This window comes from Boleophthalmus pectinirostris, unplaced genomic scaffold (assembly GCF_026225935.1).
Source record: "Boleophthalmus pectinirostris isolate CB_2022bp ecotype Guang Dong unplaced genomic scaffold, ASM2622593v1 HiC_scaffold_4, whole genome shotgun sequence".
Taxonomy (NCBI): Eukaryota; Metazoa; Chordata; class Actinopteri; order Gobiiformes; family Gobiidae; genus Boleophthalmus; species Boleophthalmus pectinirostris.
Genome location: NW_026571353.1, coordinates 11,313,542 through 11,332,390, shown reverse-complemented (window position 1 = coordinate 11,332,390; position 18,849 = coordinate 11,313,542). Strand labels below are relative to the sequence as shown.

The 18,849-nt window shown below is 37.0% G+C and overlaps 3 protein-coding genes across 4 annotated transcripts in view; 1 reads left to right on the top strand and 2 right to left on the bottom strand.

Annotated features, from left to right (window-relative positions):
• Window positions 1-604: 604 nt before the first annotated feature.
• On the bottom strand, window positions 605-4,889 carry LOC110163339 (ubiquitin-conjugating enzyme E2 G1-like). Its single transcript, XM_020928268.2, has 6 exons — window positions 4,730-4,889; window positions 3,372-3,474; window positions 3,010-3,107; window positions 2,437-2,615; window positions 2,184-2,290; window positions 605-2,110 (listed from the first exon to the last, which is right to left on the bottom strand). The coding sequence occupies exons 1-5, from the start codon at window positions 4,770-4,772 to the stop codon at window positions 2,204-2,206; spliced, it is 510 nt and encodes a 169-aa protein (XP_020783927.1). The 5' UTR covers window positions 4,773-4,889; the 3' UTR covers window positions 605-2,110; window positions 2,184-2,203.
• Window positions 4,890-5,773: 884 nt separating this feature from the next.
• Window positions 5,774-11,695, top strand: anapc7 (anaphase promoting complex subunit 7). Its single transcript, XM_020928287.2, has 11 exons — window positions 5,774-5,988; window positions 6,766-6,952; window positions 7,232-7,351; window positions 7,774-7,885; window positions 8,038-8,191; window positions 8,262-8,404; window positions 8,552-8,669; window positions 8,878-9,074; window positions 9,217-9,441; window positions 9,942-10,092; window positions 10,616-11,695. The coding sequence occupies exons 1-11, from the start codon at window positions 5,888-5,890 to the stop codon at window positions 10,803-10,805; spliced, it is 1,698 nt and encodes a 565-aa protein (XP_020783946.1). The 5' UTR covers window positions 5,774-5,887; the 3' UTR covers window positions 10,806-11,695.
• A 100-nt stretch (window positions 11,696-11,795) lies between these two features.
• Window positions 11,796-18,849, bottom strand: part of LOC110163298 (sarcoplasmic/endoplasmic reticulum calcium ATPase 2-like) — a 40,156-nt gene continuing 33,102 nt past the window's right edge. The window contains exons 18-21 of one of the 2 annotated variants that reach the window (XM_055162104.1): window positions 18,553-18,686; window positions 18,251-18,368; window positions 16,940-17,060; window positions 11,796-12,215 (exon numbers count right to left, since the gene is read on the bottom strand). In XM_055162104.1, coding sequence (XP_055018079.1) covers window positions 12,202-12,215; window positions 16,940-17,060; window positions 18,251-18,368; window positions 18,553-18,686 — 387 coding nt within the window. In that variant the 3' untranslated portion in view covers window positions 11,796-12,201. Of the gene's footprint in view, window positions 12,216-14,443; window positions 17,061-18,250; window positions 18,369-18,552; window positions 18,687-18,849 lie in introns of those variants that run through there. The other variant, XM_020928227.2, reaches the window with a different exon arrangement.

Sequence of the window (18,849 nt, the reverse complement as noted above, 5' to 3'; positions counted from 1 at the left end):
CAAGTGTGAAACCAAACCAGGCCTGAAACCAGATCCTAATCCAGGGCGTCCCATTACAGTGCAGGGGTCCATGTGCTTTAACCTAATGTGTGTTCTCATTCAAAATGCATCAGGAAAACAAAACTACAGCTGGGTACAGTGGCCAATTATGTGCTCAAGTAAGTGCTGTGTGTAGAAGCTCAAAGCATATCAAAATGACAGACTGTATGACCTGCAATGATATAAATGGAACATAATATATTCTGGTACTTCCAAAAACAGTTTAAAAGGATTAAGACAACTAACAAGTTTGTCAGATGCAGACTTGGTCAATTCATATGGTTGTTGAACACTTGACCGTAACTGTGAGAAGTTGTCAGGGGCAAAAAAAATGGTTACATTTTTCCAAGCAGCCCTAGGGCAATAAAAGTAGCTTTGAGAGGGAATAATACATAATGTATAGCAACTTTGAGTAGTGAGCATACAGTATAGCACTGTGGTAAGTAAAATGAATTCTTCACATTAACTTACATATTTAATACTCAAGTACAAAACATCGGCTGTTAATCTTTGAAGCACAAGTATTAAGTGAAATGTACCGCCTAAAAACAAGACAATTAAGCCATTTCATTCTTAGTTTACACACTTTATTGAGCATCATGTCCAATATGCATTGCATCAACACAAAATGAAAAATAAAACAACCAAACATAAAAATAATAATAATGGCGTTAGAGTGGATTTCCTGGAGACACCATTTTGTATTTTGAGCGTATTGCTTTATGACATTTCAGAACGCACTGAATTTGTGCAAAAACAGTGAACACCGGTCAGAGGAGGTCATGGTAAAGATCTGAGGAACTAAACGTAATGTCTTAATGCACAAAAGACTTCAAACCATGATTAGCCTACCCAAACCTGATTGCATGCGCCATAAATCCACTCTTAAATGTTGAAAATCTATGTCCAAAATGTCTTAATACTAACAAAGTGACTAAATGACTGAATCCACCCAAACACATTTTTCATTTAAAAATATTACGTTGAATGGTAATACATATATTTATATTAATATTTTAAGCATCTATGAAGAATTCCAATTTAGTGAAAGCCTAAATTAAATGGAGAGAAAGAAACTACCCAATGTCCTAAAACCCACAAGTGACTTACATTGACTCACTGATAGGTGTGCCACAACAAAACGATTACCCTAAATCTACTGTGGAAATCCATATCCCCCGTGTTGTATTGAAAAACCTATGATCTAGACTTGTTTGAGAAGAGGTATAAGCTAAGAGATGGCAGTTCACCAGTATGCGACATGTTCACAGCTTAGCAAATTCACAGATTGTTTTTGGTTGTTGATGGTTTGTTTGTGATATATTAGAGTAAGTGTTGGACAGCGGTTGGTCTCAATGATAAGTGACACTAGTGATGAGTTGGTTATTCCTGAGAAGTTGGCACAGTTCTCCTGTTAATTGTCCCAACACTGGCGCAAATCAAGTGAAAATAATGATTCAAAACTACTGGGAAGCCATTCAATTTAAACCAAACTGTTTCATGCACGTAATATGCTGTTAATATTTATGATGTGCACCAGTGTCTTGATGCCAACAGGAGGCCGATTCTCAGAAAACAGCAGTGTGAAGACAAAGTCCCTTTAAACAGAACAAATGATACCAGAGCCGAGGCGAGGAGCTGAGGCCAGAGAAGGCAGCCATGACAGAGAGACAGTGTTCAAACGAGTGATCCAGACGACTGCTGTGGAGTGAAAACGCACAGAGGAGGACAAGGGATGACCTATCGACAACAGCCTTGTTTTACACAATCTTGACCCTAAATTGCATAAGAAACCTGGTATAAAGTAGAAACTGTTCAGCAGCAGATAAAAAAGCAAGTCATTTACAGTAGTGACATATCTTACATCATTAATTTTTCAAAATAAATAAAATTAAATATACAATTCCAGGAAGGAAAACAGGTAAATTTCGCTGGTAGGGATCTCAAATTGGCTCATCTTGCGGAAAATGACAACCGTTCACAGAAAAGTGGTTGAAGCCAACCAATTCCTTTGACTGGCAAAACAAGGGGCAAAGGCTTGAAATTTTCCTTGTGAAGGCATTTCCTTAAACTGAAAGAAAACAGTCTTATAAAGCATATGTCTGAAGCAGAGAAGCTTTTGCTTTCAGAGACAATGAACTTACCCTGGAATTTACAGCTGATTTTAGTCAAACGCCATCTCTTGACTTTTTCTTACGCAGCGTGCCACTTTCCTCTTGAATTCACCATTAGGGTCCTCCCTCCACTCTTTCTGTAAACAGTACCAGGCAGAAAAAAATATGTGAATGAAATAAAACATATCTCCGGCAGGTACATCTCAAATTTGCACATAAGGTAGTATTTATTTCATAAAGGCCTTAAGAAAACTATTTTTGCTCCATTAAAGCCACAACCTACCGCTGCATCCACGTTGGCTGGCGAGTCGCTGTTGGGGTCTGCGAGCATGGAGATGACACTGATCATGATTGTCTCTACTGTGTGAATGGGGAGCCAGCGCTCCTCTGGTTTTTCATAGCCAAACTTATCCTCACCGGGCTCATGCAGGATTGAAATGCACACATCTCCATTCTTTGCAACTGTAACAAATATTAGAAACAATTCCATTCGTACAGTATTGTCAGCAATGGGACATCATGCTGTACGCGAGTGACAGGGAAAATGATGTGGCTTAGTGTGAACTCTCAGAAGAAGCAGAGTGGATGCATGTCTGCAATTTGGTAAGTGTACAATAATAATTATTAAGGCAATAACAATTTACATTTTTATCAGAATGAAAAAAAAAAAAAAAACATCTATCATTTTTATTTGTCTTTTTGGTTTGGTTGGACGATTAAATTCTCACATCGAGTCGAGCCCAATAATGACACAATGCAAATCTGGCAGTAGGTATAAAACCACCTAACTGTGGTGGGCAAATAACCAAGCTCATGTAAACTTTGGCTTCATTAAGAGCTGAAAAGACAGACTTACCATTCGGGTGCCAGATTTCAGTGATAAATTTCATCTTTGGAGGCCGTAGTGGATAGTCATAAGGAAAGGTGAGATAAGCTTTGAAGAAACCTCCTTCGCTGTAACATAAATAAAAAAAACATGTCAGAATGTTCATGCTCATAATATTATCTTCTGCTTTGAAACAGAAAATACTAAATATTGAAAGCACTGTTTCTGTTGCTTACTTTAAAGTGTTAACTGATGTGGCATAAAACTGCACTCTGGGGTTTGTTTATTTATATTTTACTAAATATTTTTTGTGATCATAGGTGCTTGATTAGCTAATTTGTATTTTACCACACTATGATTTTTTTGCCCTATGAGCAATTTATAACACTTACAAAAGGGTGTCCTGTGGCCCAATGATCACGACCTCCCATTTGTAGATATCGTCGTCATCTATGAGACCAGCCGAAAAGCCCTCCACAGGGTTCTTGTTGAGCTCTAGGACAAAATGTGAAGGATGAAACACAGCATGGTCAGAAGGCAAGCTGAAGAAATAAGCAAATAGTAACTGTATAAATAATTACTATTTTGACTCATATTAATGATTGATCAAGGATTTTTGCTTTTTAAAAGACATATTTTTTAATCAGGGCCATTTAAAACAAAAAGTACTAACATTTCTTTCTCCATAGTTCAAACTGCATGCCTGTATTGACAGAGGATTGGCTCCAGACTTTTTTTTTTTTTTTTTTACTAAATCCCCCAACCATATCACTGACTATTATACTAGTATATAATGAATCTCTTGATTACAGTTGCCAATTGCCAAGACCTACCTTGGGGATCAACAAACTGACTACTTGCTACAATATACACATTTTGCATTCACTGCAGAGCATAGGAAAAAAAAGGATAGGATATTCTTTATTAACAGTAAAATTACTAGTTAGATTCATTCAGAATTTAGTCAAAGAAAACACTATAAAAATGCAATAAAAATGTGTATACCATGTTAAATGTTTAGAGCATAAGATTACATATGCTATACCAGTTTGACAATAAAAGTAATATATTTTAGAAAAATTTTGGCATTTGAATCCTCATTATATTCGTTCTTTTAAGAAAACAAAGCTAACCAGAAATAAAGGCTGTATGAAAGCTTGCGCAGATGAAAGTATATATGATGCCAGAGCCAATAACCTCAAAGTACGTGTTCAAAATACAGCCACGACAGCAAGAGTTTCATTACTTTGATTTGTGCACTAAATCTGGGCCAGATGACAGCGAGCGAGCGACGCGTCCCCAAAATGTTTGGCCAGACATCGACTTAACCATTTCATACGAGTCCATATTCAATTCTACTACTTATTATCCACAGAAATACAGTAAAAGGTGCGATTAACGGAGTAGAAAGCTTTACATCGCGAGAGAGACACTAGATTGATTATTCCTTTGTTCCTTTAGCTCAGTAACGCCGAATTTGCCACAATCTAAAGCGACATTACCTTACATTATTGCTTCAGTGCTATAACAAATAAGAAATGCAGTAATCTCGTATCGTATAAACATGATCAAAGGTGTATCAAATCGCTATGCTAACAATAAACAGTCAATGCAGTGTGAAAAGTCCCTTTTGCTGGGGAGCCTATGGCGTAAACAGAGCTGCGCCGAGCTAAGAAAAGCTAACGGAGGCGGACAGCTAAGCAGCTTTCAAATCGACCTTTTGGGGCTCAGGGCGAGCTGTGGACATTACCTGCCAATTGTTTTCGAAGAAGTAGCGCTGATTGTTCGGTCATGGTACGTGGACGTGAATTGAAACACTTTGTACCGACAAATGGTGCCCGAAAACAAAGCTAACGGCGTTGCGCTGCTGTGCCTCTGTTTTGACACAAGGTTCAGCTGCTGGCTTTAGCTCTGCGCATGCGCTGCTGTAATTGTGTTCAGCCTGTGCTTTATGGACTTATATGAACTCAAATGACTTCCACTGCTGTTGTTTGTCGGTCTGCTCCTGTTTATGCACCTGTCTGTATGCTCCTGCCTGTCTGTATGCCAATGTCTGCTTGCACATGTCTGTTTTCTTTTATCTGTAAGCTTCTGGACCTGTCTGTCTCATGGAAGTTTAATAAAGTCTTCTTGTTTTAAACCCATGAGCTGTCTGCACCTGTCTGTATACACCTGTCTGTCTGCACTAGTCTGTATGCTCCTGTCCCTAGAGTCCTGTTTATGTATGCTCCTGTATATGACCTGTCTGTCTCATCCAAGTATAATAACATCTTAATGCAGATCCATGGCCTATCTGCACTAACCTGTGTGCTCTTGTCTACAGGAGCTAGTTTTAATTAGTCAATAGAGGTAGAGTGATATTTTACAAGCACATTTTTCTTTCCCACTGTTTCAAATAATACTAATATTGTAGAGTGCAGTATTTCTATATGAGTATTCAATTGCAATGTTTTATGGTTCAGTGCTTTGACAGAATTAAAATTTTTGTGAGCCACAGAATAAGAATAACTAATTTAATCAGAGAAAGAAGTTGCACTGCAGCAAATGAGCACAAGATGCCTTCAAGTCTGCCAGAGAAAAAGCACATAAGCACATAAACGATGCTACGAATATATTTCAAATAAAATGCAAATGCATATCTGGCTTATAATATAACATACTACTAGAAAAAATATTAATTGCACAACAGTAACAATACAAATTAAAAGTATATTTTATATTTGAAGCACACTCACATAATGTTGTGAAATTCTACAGAGCTTCTAAACGCAACAGAATGCGGAAGGAAGTGCGTTGGGCGCCATATTTGATACGTTAGAAGCTAGCTGTTAGCATTAGCTGTTTACAAATCTTAACTTTCCATATTTTCAGGCGTTAAACGTAGATAGATCTCTTACATTGTACCAAAATGAGTGCTATAGACCATGTCCGTGATATGGCTGCTGCTGGCCTTCACTCAAATGTTCGGATTTTGAGCAGTTTGTTATTGACGATGAGCAATAATAATCCGTGAGTATAAAATCATGTACAGTGGGGCCAGTCTCATTTTTGAACTCCTTTTTTTTTACATAAATGCCAGTAACTGATGAGTGTAAACGGTATATGTGTTGAAGTAATTTCTCAAATGTGTTTTAGTATTCAGTGTAATTGCTTGTTAAGGCATTGCTGTTTCTTGTGACTGCCAAGTGCTTTCTGAGTTGCATCAACAAATGTATCTTGCACAATTTGTACTATGACAAGTTGTAGCGTTAGGTTAATGGGTTGTATTAGTACTAGGCTATTTGAATGATTGATTCAAAACTTATTTAATTATTATTGTATGTGTAGCTATAATATATCTCTGTAGTGATATGTATGGGCTGAGATCATAGACTGTATGCTTCTGTGTACTTCAGAAAAGGGGCTCTAAAGAAATATTAAATTAATGAACAGATTGGAGGAAAATTCTGAAATGAATGGATCTCTTGAGAATCTCTATGATTAATCATGTAATGTTTTGAAATAGTTGTTACATTTAGCATTTTTTCAATCATTTGCCCTAATAAGTAAGTGCAACCCCATATCCATAAAGAATGGTTTGTGTACAGTACACAGTATGTCTGGTCTAAGATCAGTCTAAGAAGTACACGCTTCTGCTTGTCCTTGTTGTTAACATATTTTAACATGTTGATCAACTTATTCTTCATCTGTTGTAATGTGCTATATACACAAACTTGATTGTTTGATGATTGCTTGTCATTATTCGAGATTTCATTTAACTCAATTACATCTCTCCTGTAATTTCAGAGAGCTGTTCACTCCAGCACAGAAGTACCAGCTGCTGGTTTACCATGCAGACGCCATATTCCATGACAAAGAATACAGAAATGCAGCCTGTAAGTACACTATGGCCCTGCAGATGAGAAAAGTCCTCAGCAAAACCTCCAAAGTCAGGACCTCAGCTGGAGGAGCTGCATCTACCATACAAGCACAGGTCAGAATGCCAATAAAATTTCAGTGCCAGTTAAATGATTAGATTTGCCTTTGTTAGTTTTATTATAATTTTTGGAATGGGAATTTGTTATTACTAAATTGTTGTTTCGGAGTGACAATGTCTATAGTCCATATCTAAGTGCTCTAGTCTTCCTTTTGCCCCCTGTTTTATAAGTACAAACCACAATGGTAAAAGTGTTCTTTTTGTCCCGTGGATTATGATGTCATCAGATTATAGGAATGTAATCTATTTAGTATTTATGTATGTGGTTTGTTTCAGAGTTTGCCATCAGAAATTGAGGTTAAATACAAGATCGCTGAATGCTACACCATACTGAAACTAGACAAAGATGCCATCGCAGTGCTTGATGGGATTCCTTCAAGGCAAAGGACACCAAAGGTAACTCTCCTTCTATAATTTCTTCCATAGTTATTATGTTGTTTCTTCCTAGATTTCAGGCTCAATCAATATAAAAAAAAAAAAAAAAGTGAATTGTTATGCTGTGTAGTAGTGTAAACATACTGTACCATCTAAGTACCTAGAATTAAAGCTGAATAAACAAAATAAGCTACTGTCTCTAAATACAAGATTTGACTTTTAGTAATAATGCACCTTAATTTATAATGGTTCATAATTATTAATAGGAATACAGTCTATGTGGCTGTCAACCATTTATCGGTAATTGTTTGATAAAGTGGTTATAAATCATTTCAAGATATTGAACACACTCTTCATATTAGACTTTTAAATAATGACTGTTGTAAATGCTGCTGTTCTTTGGCTGTGCTATGTCTGAAGTCATCTTGTGTGTAATTTTCCAGATCAACATGATGCTGGCAAACCTGTACAGAAAAGCTGGTCTGGAGCGGTCTGCAGTGACCAGTTACAAAGAGGTGCTCAGACAGTGCCCTCTTGCTCTTGATGCAATTATTGGTAAGAATAAATTCGGAGAATAAGTTAACCAAGAAATTAGAAACCAGGCAGCTATTGTTATTTGTAGGATTTCAAACTAGACTGGCAATGCATTTAAATGAAATACTTGTTTCTCTTGGACTACAAATTGAATCTGTATTGTTTGTCTTCAGGTCTCCTCTCATTGTCAGTTAAAGGGGCAGAAGTTGCCTCTATGACAATTGATGTGATTCAGACCATCCCAAACCTGGATTGGCTCTCGGTCTGGATCAAGGCATACGCATTCATTCATGTAGGGGACAACCAGAGGGCCATCAACACCATATGGTAACAATAGACCCCCCCATGCTATCTATTTCACTAAATTGTTCAGCCCAATAATATTTTGTTGTTTTAGCTCTCTGGAGAAGAAGTCTCTGTTGAGAGATAATGTGGACTTGTTGGTGAGTTTGGCAGATGTATACTTCAGAGCCGGAGACACTAAAAATGCTATCCTAAAATTTGAACAAGCACAAATGTTGGATCCGTATTTAATTAAAGGTAAGACATGCTTTGGTCTTACCCCACTCTGTTTCAGCACGGCTGTGGCTAGAAAAGTAGCTTGCCACCTCTAAAGAACAATTAACCATAAATCTTTCTATATTATGCAGTGATGTCTATTTAAGGTTGTATATTTATTGTCTGTAGGTATGGATGTATATGGGTATCTTATGGCTCGTGAAGGACATTTAGAAGATGTTGAGGTTTTGGGAGGACGATTGTTCAACATTTCAGACCAACATGCAGAGCCCTGGGTCATCTCCGGGTGAGTCTAAATGCTTCTGTTGTAATTTAATCAACGTGGCACAGCTGGCACCCATAGTCTTTTTGCTTCATCATTAGCTACTTATAATTAACTCTTTTTTAATATGATGTGTGATTAAGATTAACCTAGCAATCCCCGATATTTTAAATGTACACTAAGTTTGTGAATTTATTTTTTATTATCCATCTTTTATTGTCTTGTCTGTCAGTTGTCACAGTTTCTACAGTAAGCGTTACTCACGTGCACTGTACCTGGGAGCCAAGGCAATACAACTGAACAGTAACAGTGTGCAAGCACTTCTCCTGAAGGGGGCAGCACTGAGGAACATGGGTCGAGTGCAGGAGGCCATCATTCACTTCAGAGAAGCCATGCGCCTGGCTCCATGTCGACTTGACTGCTATGAAGGCATGATTCCTGTCATTATCTTGAATGTTTCTCAAATCTAAGGCTAACATGCATTTGAGACAATCTCAGAATATGACATTTTTGACCTGCTGATAAAAAAATCTGTATCATCATATAACATTTTCAATATTTTCTCTTCTAGGCCTGATTGACTGTTACCTTGCATCTAATGGTATCCGAGAGGCAATGGGGATGGCCAATAACATTTATAAGACTCTGGGGGCTAACGCTCAGACGCTGACAATCCTCGCCACAGTCTGTCTCGAGGACCCAGTGACCCAGGAGAAGGCCAAGACTCTGTTAGACAAAGCCCTGGCCCAGAGACCGGACTATACCAAGGCTGTGGTCAAGAAGGCTGAGCTTCTCAGTAAGTCTTTAACTTAGACCGCAGCCGATCACTCTGCCGTCATATGTGGGATATTTAAAGGTGCACTATGTAACTTTTTGGTTTGAGGTCTGTCACTTGCTTGTTTCAATGGATAGGTCTCTGCTCTGCTTCAAATGTTCCACAATAAAACATTAAACAGCTCTACCTTACATTTATAAAATTACAGGTGGTTTTATAGCTTAAAAAAATCTAGAAAAACAGACTCTCTGACTGTGAGCGGGGTTGCCTCTCCACAGTTCTGACCTGTAACTTGTAACTGAAACATTCCAGACAAAGCATTAATATCTCCATGGAAAAAAGCATTTGACAGACCCTCCACCAGAAAAGTAACACAATGCACCTTCCTTCACTTTTGTCAAATTATATAATGAGGCAAGAGTATAGTATGAATAACTCTGCCTAATACTTAATCTCACCCAGAAACCAAGGCGAATCCATGTCCATCACCTGACAGTCATCATGTATTGTTTTTTTTATAGGTCGAGAGCAGAAATATGAAGAGGGAATAGCTCTTCTGAGAAATGCATTGGCCAATCAGAGCGACTGTGTGCTGCACAGGATGTTGGGAGATTTTTTGGTGGCTGTGAATGACTATCAAGAGGCAATGGACCAGTACAGTATAGCTCTAAGGTAAGAGGCTTCCTGGTAAAATGCAGGTTTAAAAAAAAAAAAAGTTACATTCTCACCTGACTACAGACTAACATTGTGCCACTTCAGATACTTTGCCCACTCTAGTCAGGGAGACAAGTAATCTGACTAAGGCCAGACTGACGTTTGTCTTGCTCCTCAGATCAGAATGAATGGAAAAGTTTTGTGTCCCAAATCAATCATTGTTCATGTGCCCTGTGGCTCCTCTCTTGTTTAGTCAGATTGTAAAAAACATCACATTTTGAGCCTATTTTCCCTGATGTCATTGCTCCACTGATTTGGCCCTCCCAGAGTCACAAGGAGCACGCACTGAGCACCGCTTAAACTCCAGGCCTGAATTAGCTTTGGTCAGACTTTGGCTTATTTCTGTCATGGGACGACTTGAGGCTTAAGATGGAGCTGGAGCTAGTCAGCTAATACCCAACATCTACCTGCATCACCATATTTGTTTTTTCGTTTAGCTTCCGCTCAAACCACATTCTGAATACTTATTTCCTCTCCTCAGCTTGGACCCAAATGACCAGAAGTCATTGGAGGGGATGCAGAAGATGGAGAAGGAGGAGAGTCCGACAGACGCCACAGTGGAGCTGGACGGGGACGATATGGAAGGCAGTGGTGAGGAGGGCGAGCTGGAGGGCAGTGACAGTGAAGCAGCGCAGTGGGGAGATCAGGAGCAGTGGTTCGGTATGCAGTGACCCAGGGCGGGAGAGGGGCTTGGATGGGTTGGTCAGTAGTGGTAAGAGTAGGTAAAATAGCTAGTACGGTAATCTTGCTCTTTGAAAACAGTTGTAACAAAACTAACACTAATGCTGAAAAATAAATGGCGGCTTTATAATGTGATGCTGTGGTGTCCAGGCGTAGTTGGAGCCTATACCAGAAGTGGGGTCTCACCTGGAAAAAGTTGGACCCTGCCAAATTTTGCAGTCGGCCAATTTGTCACATATATTCACCCAAAGAATGTAATGTTGCATATATTCAGTGTTACCCTTTTACTGTGACAGGGTGGCATAGGGAATCCTAAATTGCATTATTTTATGCCTCTTTATCTTGATGTCATACTTTTTTCCAGCTCATTTGTTGTACCATTTTTTCAATGAATGTCCCAATGCAAAACTTTTTAACAAAAAAATAGACTACAATAAAAACAATTTATTGTACTAAAAACATAGAAAAGCAAGCATCATTACTGTGAGCGGGCTTGCATCTCCACCTGAATGTTACTTAGCCAAGCACCTACTCCTGCTAATCTCCATGGAAATGTTGTTCCTTTGGCCATGATATTCCACAGTATGGCATAAAATTTATCTCTCTCCATGGAAAAACATATTTGCATAGGTTATTGAATTTGGCTTAAACTCCACAAAATGACAAAAGTAAATGTGAAAAAAAAAAATTGTGTTAAAGTAATTGCTCTGTTGATTGTTATGTTGTTATATTTACTCCTGAGTTTAACTTGTAAACATGCTAATCTTGTTTTTTCAAACCTGGGGAAGTGTTACCATTTCAAGAACACAGTTGTTTATAGTATTTTGTACATATTTTTTAAGATGTATAATAAAAGTGTCTATCTGTGTTTTTGTCAAGATTTCCCTGTTGTTTTTCTGTGTTACAGTGCTGGTACAGATTTTAGAACATCATTTAATTGTCAAAAAAAAACACCTCAATTTAAGACACTCCAGACACAGTTCAGAAACGTATGATGTAGTTTTATTCACGTATATATCGTACAATCTGAAAATACAGTACTTCCTGCCACTGATCTATAATGCACAATAAAACAAAAATCGGTTTGGTTTTCAACGTTCCATAAAATTATTTCCTTTAAAAATATGATTTGAGCTTATATTGACACTTATAGCGCAATCTGAATCTACGTTTCATACATTTATCTATATCACAAGTTGAAAACAAAATGGCTGGCATGCTTCACTGACTGTACACTGTAAGATCTTCAAAAGTATTATTTCGTGGCTTCAAAATGATCAATTTAAACTTAACATTCAGCGTTTTCTTAAGATTTGCTGCTTCTGTAACACATGCATAACACAAAACAAAAACAAAAATAGATTGAATGAGGAGCAGAGCTGGACTTTACTTGAACCTCACTGCAAAAGAAAGAAAAGAAGAAATGAGAAATACAAGGGCAAGGACAGGTATGATAAAGGCCATGCTGTGAGAGAGGGAGCTCAGGAGACTCAAATGATATTTTTTATCTGAGATTGTGGCTTACAGTGGCTAATATTTTGTACATTTAGGGGGACATTCTGGTGAGAACACAGAAATATGAAATCTTATAAACAGCTGTATTTTTTGTAAATACATTTTGTTAAATTTGCCCATATATGAGGCTGATATTCAGCCAGTGAAGGGAGCAATTCCAGGTCTCATGTTATAAGCCAGAAGGACATCAAAACAAGCAGGGGACACCACCAGGTCAGTTTACAGGTCAGATCGCTGGAGAGGCAATTGCACTCAGTAAGAATGCATATTTTTCAAAGTAATTTTAAAATGTCATTAAATAAATGCAAGAGTGAATGCCATTGGGACAACAATAACATTGAGACAAGCAGGTTTTGGACTTCGCACTTTACTGTACACACGTAGAATAGTGTGTGTGAAATTTAAAACATTTTCACACTTCCTGTAGAGGTACTGAAGTACTCTTATCATTTACTTTCTGATTTATATTCATAATGTATAATATGCGCTTTCCAGACTCTGTTCTTATGTCTTGGTCTGAACAGCAACTATAGGCCTTTGCACCAGGACAATGATTAATTATGTTGACATAATTTTACATGACACCACTGCATAAGTATTTCGTTTTTTCTACACCAGTAGCCTCTCTACTAGTAATAAATACAGCAAATGTTTAAATATAGAATAGAGTAAATATTGATCACTATATTTCAAATATAGTCACTTGAGTCTCCTTAAAAAAAAAAAAATCCAAAGCATCCGTGCCAGAAAGTACACAGTGATAAAAATCCTTATAGGACTATGGCTAATTGGTAATTACAACATTCAAATCCCTTAGGTGCATTTTTATTTTGTAGACTTATGTTCAACTTCAATGTCAACTTCAATGTCCATCTCTGAAAATAAATATCTCAAAACCAACAGGATCCTGGCACTTGTGACAGTTATTTAAAGGCATTTCCAAACAAACGTGTATCATTCACATTGCACCATAAGCATTATAACATTATTCACTATTATTGCTCTAACTTTAATAGGGTTATGACAACTTGAAAAACAAAAATCCATGCAAAAAACTCACAACATTAGGCTTTACAGTGAAAGCTGGACATCTGGGAGTAACTCAAATAGCAGCTAAATCTATATGGAGCTAAAGTGCATTCATTGACTAGGATGGGAGTGGTTCTAAATGGGTCTCCTATTTTTAACCACCTCATACATTACAAGTTTCAATTTTTGTTAACAACTGATGGTATCTGTCTTTAACTAGTTTCTCCATTTGAAGTACCAGCTAATCCCAAAATTACTAAGAATAAAGATTGTTCACCAAAATAATTTTCAGTATCTTTTTTTTTTTTTTTTTAATTATACATCAAAAATAAACCTCAGCCATTTCCATTATCCCTGTGAACCCACTATGTTAAAACTGTGGACAAAAGTAACCCATTCTTTGTACAGTATTACAACTTGGAGCAACTTACTTAGACTTCTGTTTTGCAAGTAAACATCTTTCATAAGCCTACAAGCTTAGACCATTTTAAAAACAAGCTTTGCCAGTTTTTTTTTTTTTTTTTTTTAAATTATCACAGTTTCACTGAAACATTTGCACATTATAGTAATTGAAATAATACATTTCAAAATTAGTATACAGCCATTTTCAAAACACTGTTCTACAACACAGTCTGTCTTTAAATGCACCTTTTCCACATGTATTTAATCAGTTCATTGAGTTACTCCCATTCCTCATGTTTAGTATCCACTGGCCTGTATTTGTTACTGTAGCGTTCATGCAGCGCCCCCCGTAGGAGAACAACAGTGACAGGTTCAAGTCTATATATAAGTCTTTACAGTCAGTGTGTGCTATATACATTTATACACTCTCTCCATTTTGTGCCTTTTTACAAATTCAAGTACAGTATGTGCACATTTTAACGTTAAAATTATGCTGCATTCATAGAAAAAAAAAATCTATATTTAATGCAGAATTATCCTGTGCCATAATAAATTGCATTCTAGTTGAATTTTATGTCAAAATCTTGTGAAACTGTTGAGATCCCATGATTGCAGCATAAGTATATTTTAAAGTGATTAAATAAGACAATTATGTTAAAACAAACAAAACAAACTCAAACAATGTATTGAAAAAATATGTTTACTTAAAATGGTAACACATGGGTCCTTTTGCCCGAACCAACCACAAGACACAGTCGAAATAAATAACAATATGAATCTTAAAGGGGCAGTACAGTGTTTAGAAGGGGCCTTTTTAATAATCGTACAACTCTATCATAGTCACAATTTCTTATTTTGAGGAAGTACATACATGGTGCAATAACACACATATTAAACTATATTATGTAAAACGAATATAAAAACACTTTCACTCAACATCTATCACTTTGACGTCTACTTTATTATAAAGATATTTCACAGTTAAGTTTGTTCAGAGCATAAATATAATAAATATATGTGTTATTGCTCCAAACCAAGATGCTTTGACTCCTTTTTACAAAATAATGCACTGCCCCTTCAAGTACAAAATGAAATTAGCTCAGTATAAATCACACTTAATTGTTATTTCATTACTGTTGTAAATAACTTAACGCAATTATCGGGTTAAAATGTCTTTTAAAATATCATGAGGAATTAAATATACGATTGATTTCTGGTTGGTATGTCCCTAAAGATATGAAATTGTACTATTAAGACGATGGTGATGGTGGTAACAGCGCTGAGGTAGCTGTGCTCTGCCTAAAGCAGAAAAGAAGACAGATGCATGGAGAATGTACAGCCAAATACACTTCAAGTCACTGGTCTGTGTCGTCTGCTGTTAAAACCAGTGGTGGAATTTTAGGTATCTGTACTTTACTTAAAGGTACATTGAGTAACTTTTGTGGTGGAGGGTCCGTCAGATGCTTTTCTCCATGGAGATGTTATTGCTTTGTCTAGAATGTTTCACAGTATGGCATTTAACCTTTCCATCTTCTTGGAGACCAAACCAGACCAAGTTACAGGTCAGATCTGTAGAGAGGCGACCCCACTCACAGTTAAAATGCCTGTATTTCTGAGCTATAAATCCACCTGTAATTTAATAAATGTCAGGTAGAGCCGTTATTGTGGACCATTCCAGGCAGAGCATTGACATATCCATAGAAACAAACAGGCAACCATCAGTATATTTTACAGTGAATACCTTTTACTTTTACTTCACTACATTTGAGAGCAGGTGTCTGTACTGTCTGACCTGCTGAAAGGGCTGAGATTTTTAGCACATTTCATTTGAGTTAATGTCCCAGCTGTGAGCAAACCAAATAAACAAATACTCAAAAACAGCTAGAAAAAAATAACAAAACAATTGAATCACTTAAAATCGGCCAAATTCTTTTTCTAAATCATTACATTTCATTCTTTAATTGTTCTAAAAATCTCTTTTACTTTTTACTCTCTAAGTACATTTTTAAACAGTAGATTTTTTTCATGTGATACTTTTACTTTTACTTGATTAATCTTTTTGCCCTGTATCTGTACTTTTACTTAAGTATCAAAATTGAGTACTTCACCCACCACAGGTTAAAACTAAATATAGGACTAGAATAGAGAATGATTGACAACCACAATATTATAGCCAAATCTTATAATGGCCATCTCTATTTAGTGATCACATTTATTTTGTTGCTTTTCTGCATTTTCTCTTCACTTGTGTTACATATAACATAAGATATATAAAATGGATCTACATCAAATTTGTATGTTAAATTATTATTATTATTTTTAACTTTAAATGGTAGGCCTAAATCCAAACAAATGTTTTTCTACTCAGATATTTTTAGCCTCAAATTTGGTTACCTATCCAAATTTGATATTACTTTGTAAAGTCTGCAATGAGAATTTTAAAATACCTTTTTTAAATAACAATTTGTGATGGAAATTTTTTGACTTTGAAACTGACTTTAAAAACAGACCAGTCACTTGAAATCTATGCTCCCCTGAAATACATCTCTCCAAAACGCACTACATTCTCGTCCCCATGCCCCGCCCCCAAAATTACAAAATATTCATCATTATAAAATAGCTTTGTAAATTCTCTGTACATCTCTTATATCTATCTGTGGTTACGTCTATCTGCTTAAATAGGACCAAAAAGAAACAAATAAAAACATAGGGACATCCTACCATTTTTCTTCAGTCCCTTTCCACGCACATTCAAATTCAAATAGACTGATGTCTTACAAAGCCAAATTATCATTATAAATTAGATAAATTAGTGGATTGTTATAGTCTATCTGCTCAAAACAGGAGTATAGAGAAATGTAAATAAAATCATGTAAAATCAGTCTTTGTCCCTTACCCTATCTCAACATGTACTGTAATGGTCCTAAACTTTACAAAGCCAAATGTGCACTTCCCCATGATTAAAGTTAGTTGTTTGTGTTAATGTCCACTCCACACGGTGCTCATGGTGGGAGGGGGAGGTGAAGACTTCAACGCCAGAGGGAGGCTAGGTTAGTGTTTTCAGGGAGGTAGACCCAAAGCACCAGGGGCAGCGAAAGAGCCACAAAGGGCCAAGAGATGCCGTTGGTGCAGTGGGACAAAGAGCAGCCTTTAGGGGGCACTCTCTCCAGGTGTTTACCCAGCTCCAGGTAGTTTCGGGCCATGAACTTGAGCAGCTCGTCCAGCAGGATCACAGGCATGGAGATCTTTAGCACCATCAGCCACTGGGTCGAGTCCAGAGGAGTGATCTGAAAAATGACCTGTGCAACAGAGAGGGGTAAGGTTAAGAACTTAGACAAACTTTATTGATCCACAAGGAAAATTACTTGGACACAGTAGCTCACATCACAATATGTTATAATAGCAAAGAGAAAAAATATAAAAGGTAAAAAATAATTCAAAATAATTCACAGAAATAGCAAGAGACGGGTGTCAAATAAGGCATAATCTCTCAGTTATATACAAGAGGTCATAATAAAAAACAGTGCAAAGATGATATGATGATTGACACAACATAGGATTATCTGACATAGGATTATAAGGGTGAGTTGTTGTACAGTTGTATGGAGTATGGTATGAATGTAGTCCTGTATCTCTCACTGTTTGGATTATTATGGTACTTTAGTTTGATGCTTTCAACCAGGAACCTTTTAGTAACATAAGCACATGTACAACACTGCCTTTGTCATTACTTTTCAGATTTAGATAATCTTCATTCACAAAAAATAAATTACTTGCAGTAGCTTCAAAAATACAAATATAAATCTTGGTATCAAAGGTGCACTGTGTAGGGTTCTGAGTAGAGGGTCCGTCACCATGGAGATATTGTTGCTTTCTCTGGAATTTTTCACAGTACGATATTAAACGTATCCATTTCAATGCAAACGAGAACCAAGCCAATTAAGAGGTCCAATTTGTGGGGAGGTGGGCCTGCTCACAATAGAGTGCATATTTTTCAAGATATTGTTTTACTGTAAAAAACACCTATAATTAAATAATAAGCAAGTTTAATGCATACTGTGGTACATTCCAGAGAAAGCAATCTCCTTAGCATGGAAACAACCAGGCGCTAGACTTTTACCAGAAAAATTGCATGGTGCACCTTTAATACAAATCAGAAAAACTTTGGTAATAAATAGTTTCATATGAATTGTTTAATCATTTTCTTGCATCACTTTTATTTCCATGGTTTATTGTTCTCAATTATAGAAAGGGAAAAGAACTCATTGTTATCTTGCCCTCAGCTAATTAAATATCTAAACAGAAATGGTAATTTTAGAGCCATTTAGACTCAGTGTAATCACTATTGCTGTTGAAAAAAGAATTAAACAAAGTTTAAGCAACCAGCCAGCTATGAAGATCTATGAGTCATTATCAATGGCGCTGCCAGGTTTTCTGGGCCCTGCGAAAACAAAATTTCAGTGTTGTAAGTCCAGGAGTGAGGACTCACCGGCAGAGGCTCAACGTAGAGGATGAGGAAGTGCAGAGACATGGAGAGACAGATGGCTCCCAGCAACCAGATGTTCTCCCAGGGAGGCATCCGCAGCAGGGATTGGTTCTCTGACAGACTGCAACAAAAACAAGTCAGTGATCAGTCACCTGGAGGTTACTTGCATTTTCCTGGGTTAATTCTAGTTCATTTCAGTCCGGGTTCAGTTCGGGTTCAGTCCTTTTTAGTACTCTGAAAGTCAAACCTTTTCAGGGATTGAAAGTCCATGATCTACATGAGTCTAAGTCTATACCAGGACTGACCTGTTGAGGGCGTTGCACATCTCAATAGTGACCAGCACAGACAGAGCCATCGTCATGGGATACGGAGACTCAAACACGTGACAGTCCAAACCCTCGAACTCTGGACTGTCAGGGTCACACTGCAGGAAGTGGCTCTGTAGACACACAGTGAAAAAGATGATCAATCTATAAAGGCAGACTAAATATGCTAGATAACTCAAACATACTTGTATAAATAAAACTTCAAGTTAGAACTGAACAATAGCACAACATAAAAACTAAAGAAAATCTGTTTTTCATAAATTCCAAGTTGCATTA

What these genes read in the sequence shown, in the direction of transcription:
- LOC110163339 (XM_020928268.2), bottom strand. Translation starts at nt 4,772, where the DNA reads ATGACCGAACAATCAGCGCTACTTCTTCGAAAACAATTGGCAG. An exon ending in GGGCCACAGGACACCCTTTT is followed by an intron (nt 3,108 to 3,371) that starts GTAAGTGTTATA and finishes TTTATGTTACAG; the next exon opens with CGAAGGAGGTTTCTTCAAAG. An exon ending in TGAAATCTGGCACCCGAATG is followed by an intron (nt 2,616 to 3,009) that starts GTAAGTCTGTCT and finishes TATTTGTTACAG; the next exon opens with TTGCAAAGAATGGAGATGTG.
- anapc7 (XM_020928287.2), top strand. Translation starts at nt 5,888, where the DNA reads ATGAGTGCTATAGACCATGTCCGTGATATGGCTGCTGCTGGCCTTCAC. An exon ending in CATCTACCATACAAGCACAG is followed by an intron (nt 6,953 to 7,231) that starts GTCAGAATGCCA and finishes GGTTTGTTTCAG; the next exon opens with AGTTTGCCATCAGAAATTGA. An exon ending in GGATCCGTATTTAATTAAAG is followed by an intron (nt 8,405 to 8,551) that starts GTAAGACATGCT and finishes TATTGTCTGTAG; the next exon opens with GTATGGATGTATATGGGTAT.